Raw genomic sequence first — 7,471 nt, 5'->3', positions numbered from 1 at the left:
GTCTAGCCCAGATACCAAACCTTGCCCCATCCAGGGGAGGGTATAGTGGATGCTGTCGAGCACTGGTTTTCCTGTTGGATTCAGGTCTGCCCTCCCAAGGCCTAACAGCTCTCCCCATACCAGTAAATACAGACAGCTTTGCTTCTGTGCCTCAACTTCTATTTTGTGCCGACTGGTAGGGCAAGTGGACACGCAGGAGTCAAATGTTGGTCTGTTAATGGTAGGAGAACGGCACGGTAAATCAAAGGAGCAAAATGGATCCAGTGATCTGGATATGTTTGCAGAGATCTGTGTTCAGAAAGGTAGTTTGTTATTTATTAAGCATTTATTAAATACCTTCCTAAAGTTCTGCGATACCACTGGGACATTTAGTTAGGACTGAAACATATGTGCAAGAATGGCCCATATCAAAATATTAGCTCATCAGTTCAAATCCAACGTAATTCTCCCTTGAGATAGAACCACATATTAACTTGAAGTAACCAGTAACACAGCATCCTCTAAATACTTTAAAAGAAAAACATAACTAGAAGGCCCAGTTTTCAAAATTGCTGTTAAAGGCCAACAAATTAGCTGGAAAGGAGGGATGAAAAGGAATAAATCTACAAAGTACTCTGCCACAGAAAGCAGATCCTTGTAGTTTTTTTGGTCTCTTTCCATGAGATAATCACTACCTTGCTGAAAATGGGAAAGGCAACCCCTGCCCATCCCAAAGGGGAAAAAAAGTATTCACCCAAACAGCTTCTACTTGTTTTTACCATATATTCCAGGTGTACGTGTAGGGGTTTTTGTTTGTTTGTTTTTACATTTATACAGTTTACATTGCTTGACCCATAAATAACACTTGTAAGATTAATAGGGCCATAGTTTTAAAGAGTATTTACATAGCCCCACCATGCATACAGAGCCTTTTTAATATTGGAAAAAAAAAAAAAAAAAGGAACTTTCCATCACTAGGCAATATAAATTTGACCATCTAAACTTATAAACCCTGACTAAAATACAAGCAATCATTTCATCCATAAATGCTGTATCTGGTTCCCTAACAAATCTAGCACTGCAGTGTAACAAACATCTTACATTTCAGGGATATAAAAATATCAGCTTTAAAATCTGAACTGTACAGTATATACATTAATATTTGCACCGTTAAATTAGGAATACACTTAAGTCTATGAAATACTACATTATAAATAGCAATGTTCTTTTCGATCTCTAGCTGGAGCTAATACAATATAATGTTTACCTGGCTAATGAGGGTTGGAAGGGGACGACGTGGCCTTGCATGACGGGACGCACAGTGTTGGCTGGGTCACATGACTACGTGCATGCCGCACAACAGGACAGACTGTCAGGACCTGGACCAACCTGGTGCAGATAAACGACAAACACTAGTGCTTTACAAAGGTGGCTCGAGTTCTCTATTGTCTAAAATCAACACCCCCATCCAATCACCTCTCAACAGGTTCTTGAGGATCTCTTGAGGGTTGGAGATCAAACTGTGATGCACCCGACAGGCACAAGAGGTCACGTCCACCTGGCACCATCCCAGGAGGGTAAATGGAGAAATCACACCTTCCAAAGGCTAATCTGACACTGTAAACAGCAGTCGGGGTCTCATTTACATGGGCAAAGCACTTGAATCTATTTTAGCAACTTTCCTATGGAAGAAAAAAGATACGATTTAAGATGGTTAATGGCTAAGTTTACGATCTCCACAGCTACTAGGTTAAGAAATGATACAGTTTTTGCCCTTGTGTCCCTTTTTCTTCTTGGATTTAGTTGTCCTCTGACCAAACTGAGGAGTGGGGAGTGCGGAAGTTGGACTAGAAAGGTCGTCTGTATAGTATGCGTATCTCTGCGGCCGGGGCTGAGGAATTGGCTGTCCGAGAAAATATCCTTCTTCTTCTGAGTCGGAGGAGGAGGAGGTGGAGGAGGAGCACCAGGAGTCGTCGTCCTCCCCGTAGAGTCCCAGAAACCGAGGCCCTCCCGGCTTCTGCAGGGTGTAGTCGGACGTGGCGTGGGCGTACCGCCCGTACAGGTCGGCGTTCTGGATGTAGGCCTGGATCTCCCGGGCACTCTTACTCTGGATAAACTTCTCATAGTTATCAGGGGCGTAAAGCCGCAGCCTGTCCTTGGGAGAGTATTTTCTTTCTGTAACGAGGTTCAGAGCATTGTCCGAGCGGGACTTCCTACTTCTTCTGCGGCGATGGTGATGAGACCTGGGTCCCCTCTCTTCAAAATGGTACACCCGTCTCCGCGTTCTCTCGCTCATGGGCGGCTGCCGGATTTCGATGTTCTCATAGCTTCCGTTGTCAATGACATCATCGGAAAACTTGACCTGCTGTGGCCTGGACTGAGACTTGGACCTGCGGAGTACTGGCAGGTGCACTGGCTTCTCCTCAGGCAGGACTTTTTCTGGACACAGCTCTGAACTGAGGCTCTTCAAGGACTCTGTGCTCCTGTGCAGCATGGAAGAGTTCAAAGTCCCCATATTGCTCATTTTCTCACAGTCTTCTGCCTCTATTTCCTCGAAGTTTTGCAGAGAATATAACGATGGCCTTGGCTTGCTTTCTCCATCCACCGAAGCCCCTAAAAGAAAAGCCAAGACAAGATGTGATTCTCGGTAATCCTGATACTCTGACACTTATTACCAACAAGCTACTGAAAGGAAGCATTTCAAAGTGACGTCTCTCAAACCTCAGTATCTGATTAACGATCACTAGGCAAAACCAACATACTATAATATACACTTAATTGACAAGAGGTATGAATTTTGTTATTGAAACAAGGGGCCCAGCATCTCCTACGAGCCCAGCCGTTTTGGAGCCAAACGTGAGTTACAGCCCATGGGATGAGCAGCCAGACTTTAAAAGCTTACCTTCCTAAACTAAGAGTCCTGTCATTAGCTTATTAATACGACACACAGAAGCTTCTGTCTCTCAACCCATTAAAGCCAGACTGCTTCATCTGAACGTCTCTCAAAGCAGTCCTTCCCTTTGCTCTCACACGGCTACCATTATGGTCCTCTTCCTATAGCCAGACTAGTCTTATACCTGGTCACGCAGCCCAAGGGCCACGTCCAGCCCACAGCCTATTTGTGGATAGAGTTTCACTGGGACACAGCTACACCTATTTGCTCCCATGCTATCTATGGTTCCTTCCACAATGACAGAGTTAAGTAGTTGCAACAAAGACTGTAAGGCCCCAAAAGTACTCTCTAGCCCTTTACGGAAGAAGTCTGCCAAACCCCTGACCTAGACCTTCATCCAGTCTTCTGCCCCTTCGACCCATAAACTTAATAATGCCACTTCCATATTAATCTCATTTTAAAACTTTTCTCAAAGCCAATATTGCAATCCTTGTTATAACAGGGCTCAGGCAAGTTAAGAGAAATGGATGTAACCCAGATAGCTGTAAGGAACAACAGGAAGTGGTGTGAACTGTTGTCAGCTGGAGGCTACACAGCTTCCTACTTTCTAAAGAAAGCCTGTTTTTCAGCCCATCATTGTCAAGAAATGTCAGCACCAGCAGGACGTATACCAAATGTTGTCTGTTTTTGATATTAAATGTTAAAACACCTGTCACAGGGCCTAGCAAACAGGAGGTGCCTAATATTTAGTCTTACCCACCATCCCTTAAGTCCCCTTTATTGTAGGCCTTAATATTGACAAGCCCGACCAAATCCAGGAGGGTAGCTGTCTCATCCCTCCTTGCCCGGTACCTGGCACAGGGTCCCTCATGGCAGCGGGCAGCTGCTCAAGCCTTTCCTGCCTATGTTACAATGTAACATAACCTTTATGAAAGGACTGAATGTCATTCGTTGGACTATAAAACTAGCCAAGTGACAGCAGTATTTCTGTATCAAAAAACTTACTGCAAATGTAAGATTCAGGAGGGCTGGGTTCCAGGTTCAATCTTGTCTTTAAACACCTATGTAAAGTTGGCATTTAGCCTCTCGGCACCACTTGCGGTATCTTAGTTCCCTGACCAGGGATTGAACCCTGGCAGTGAAAGCACCGAGTCCTAACCACTGGACCACCAGGGAATCCCCTGGCCTCTTGGAAATTCAAGTTTCCTCATTTGTAAAATGCAATAATATCCACTCTATCAGGTCATTTTAAGGATGAAATGTAGATAACTGACATGAATGTGTTTTGAAAACTTTAGTGAAATTATTTTATAATCTGGGTAAAAAAAAACTTAGCTACTATTTTTGAGCTGCCTGTCGCCACAGGGCAATTCAGGAAAATACAAAAAATGTTCTGTGCTTATAGAGGACACATGTTGATTTTAGTATCTTGAAATTCATAGCATGATCCAAAGAGTCCAGTATCTTTCTTCAGATACAGATGCAGACTCCACGATCCCAATAAATTCATTTCTCCTCTTCAAAGCAGGGATAATAAGACCTATCCCCAAAGACTGTATTGAAAATATATTTTATAGGTATGCACACATGTACACACGTTTGTTTTGCTATAGTGTTTGGCATTCAACTGAAACTCCTTCCTCTCCTTGGTCTACAGTTGTAAATAACATAGCCCCCCTGCTGGTGCTGACCTGATATTTGCGGAATGAGCTTTTCGGTGGCTCCTTTTTCAAATACCCCATAACCCCTAGATTATGTACCTGTGATATTAGACAAAGCCAAAGAATCCATAGAATCCCGAACACTCTGCTCTGGTTTCAAGTCTGACAAACACTCCAGGGAATCTTCATACCACTGTGTTTGATCGTGACTATATCCCGAAGCCCCATGGTCCAGATCCAACTCCTGGAGCCTTCGACTGCTCGCAGGGCCCGGGTGGCTGCCATAAGCAGAATCCCCCAGTCCATCTTGTGACTGTGCCCAGTACATATCAGACTGGTATTTCTTACTTGCAAGGCTCTGGTTATTTTGCTTTAACTCGGTCTTATTTTTAACCATGTTATCAGATATCCAGTGCTCACTGGCTCGAATGTCCATCTCATTGGGCTGCTGCTGAAAGAGGCTTTTATCACCAAACTTGAGGAGCAGCTGCGTCATATAATCTTCATGCTCAGCCCATTCTTCAGGGTCTTCTGGGGTTTCGTGCTCTACTCTGCCTTTCCAAAATTCTTCATTGACGAAACCTGCTCCTTGCCTGGAAAGACTCATATCATCCAGTTTCCGAGAAAGGGTGTCGTCAGCATTGCCTGAAAGGCCAGGAAACTTGTAGTTCAGAGCGGGGGACAAGAGGAGAGACTGTCGACACTGATCTGCCGACCGGCTGCTTTTGCCCATCCGGACACTTCTTCTGGAGTCTCTTGATCGAGCCGACTGGAACGCAGAGTCCGAAGAATCCGAGGCATGGACGTCTTCACCGAGGCTGCATGTCTTTGAGCAATAAATCTGACCTTGTTTGGGAAGGAAGGGGCATCCCAACAGAGAGGCTTTGCACTGGGCGCAGGAAAAGCAGGCCTCTGTAGCGTGCCAGTGCTGTCCGTCGTAGGTCATCTGCGCATGGTCCACACCTGTTTCAAAAAAGGATCCAGTAACAGGTCACAGTTCCATCTTGAAACAAAGGCGGAAGAAACAGAAAAGACAGACTGTGGGCATGAGGGAATGCCTGGGGGTGACGGGACTGTTCCAGATCTTGATGGGGCTGTGAGTTACACAGGGGCAATTAATTCTCATTATTTGCAGATTCCACATTTACAAATTTGCCTATGTGCTAAACATTTTGTAGTTCAAAAATCAATACCCGCAGAGCTTTCAAGGTCATTTGTGGACATGTGCAAGGTGGCAAAAAAATTTGAGTCCAGTGATGTGTGTGTCCCAGCCGGGGTCAAAGGGCACTGCACTCACACTTGCGGCCGATTTAGGGCCATTTTTTCGCACTTTTTGTGCTTTCTGTTGGTGGTTTTGCTGTTTAAAATGGCCCAAGCATAGAGCTGAAGTGCTGTCTAGTGTTCCTAAGCGCAAGGAGGCTGTGACGCACCTTGCAGAAGCAATCCATGGGTTAGATACGCTTTGTTCAGGCAGGAGTTACAGGGCTGTTGGCTGTGAGTTCAATGTTAATGAATCAACAACATATATTAAATAAGGTGTCTTTAAACCAAAACATACACACCAACAAGATTATATATTGATTGGTTGATGACAATGTTGCGACCGGAGGCTCACAGGAACCTAACCCACTGGATCCCTAGGAGCAGTGGCTCAGTATAGAGTTCATGGCGACTCTACAGAACACAACTAGCAGAAGTAGTGAGAATCCAGTATACACCCATTTATCAAAACTCATCAATCAAACTGAAACACTTAAAACCTATACATTTCATGGTATGTAAACTATCCCTCAATTAAAAAAGCAAAAAAAAAAAAAAAGGAAAGAAAGAAATAAGAGTGTGGGTAATCAGAGACAGACTGATGGATAAGTGACAGAGCCAGCAGGCTGGGCCGTGGACGCACCAATATGCTCGCCGCAGGTCTCACAGTACTCGGCGTACAGGGACTCGAAGCAGCCGCAGCAGAACGGGCGGCCGTCCTTCATGATGTACCTCTGTCCCCCCAGGACCGTCTCGCACTCGAGGCAGCAGAAGTGTTTCATGTGCCAGTGGCGACCCTCTGCTTCTGTGCACTCATCAGCAAAAATTATCTTCAGAGAAATATGAGGCCATAGGATGAAAAAAAAAAATCATTGTGAACGATTTTAAAGGTCAAGTAACTGCACGTTTGCTGGGCAATTGACAGGCACTGGATCTTAAAGTCGCTTAGACAGTGAACTTTGTTTCTTACAGCCTCAAGCTTATTAACTAACTAACTTGATTTAGCTATAGAACAAGAACAGAAAGTGAAAACGTTGAAAAAGAGAAACTGAGTGCGTGCTGATACTTTAAAAAACAAAACAGAATTCTACATTGGATATAATTCACTTGGTCCTATTTTTGCTCCCCAATCACACTTTGTTGGCATAATCTGGCAAAGAATACATTAACACTGAAATAATTTAGTGGTCTGTGCATCTTTTAATAAAGAAAACTCACTAAAGTGGCTGTGGAGTCAACATAGTTAGCGCTCTCTGAATGCTGGATTATGTGAACACCACTTGTGTAGATAACACTTTGTTTGACGGTGCCGTCTCCAGATTAAGGACTTTTAATTTTTTTACATCTTCGGTTTCAAAAAATTTTCAAATAGCACATCATTGAAAAAACTTAAACATATAAAAGTAAAAACTGAAAGTTTACTGTCACTGATTGAAGTAGACTAGGGAGATAATAATGAATAAATGCAATGAGGTTCCCTGGATGGGGTGAATAAATGCAATGAGGTTCCCTGGATGGGGTCTTGGAATAAAAAACAGACATCAGTAGAAAAACTGAGGAAATCTAAATAAAATCTATGGTTTAGTTAATGGTATTACCCAGTGTTAACTTCTTAGTTTTGATGCATATACCATGGTTATGTGAGACGTTTTAACAATAGGGGAAGCTGGGAGAAGGG

At 43.8% G+C, this 7,471-nt stretch overlaps 1 protein-coding gene across 10 annotated transcripts in view; it reads right to left on the bottom strand.

The window, feature by feature from the left end:
* Positions 1 to 293: 293 nt before the first annotated feature.
* Positions 294 to 7,471, bottom strand: part of PRICKLE1 (prickle planar cell polarity protein 1) — a 114,439-nt gene continuing 107,261 nt past the window's right edge. For all 10 annotated transcript variants that reach the window (XM_057556201.1, XM_007168331.2, XM_057556204.1 and 7 more), the window contains 3 exons: positions 6,437 to 6,623; positions 4,633 to 5,496; positions 294 to 2,592 (listed from right to left, as the gene is read on the bottom strand). In XM_057556201.1, the coding sequence (XP_057412184.1) occupies positions 1,730 to 2,592; positions 4,633 to 5,496; positions 6,437 to 6,623 (1,914 nt within the window). In that variant the 3' untranslated portion in view covers positions 294 to 1,729. The remainder of the gene's footprint in view (positions 2,593 to 4,632; positions 5,497 to 6,436; positions 6,624 to 7,471) is intronic.

The sequence above is a fragment of the Balaenoptera acutorostrata genome, chromosome 11, assembly GCF_949987535.1.
Source record: "Balaenoptera acutorostrata chromosome 11, mBalAcu1.1, whole genome shotgun sequence".
Lineage (NCBI taxonomy): Eukaryota > Metazoa > Chordata > Mammalia > Artiodactyla > Balaenopteridae > Balaenoptera > Balaenoptera acutorostrata.
Note: the sequence above shows the minus strand (reverse complement) of the source record. Positions and strands in the feature narration are given on the sequence as shown.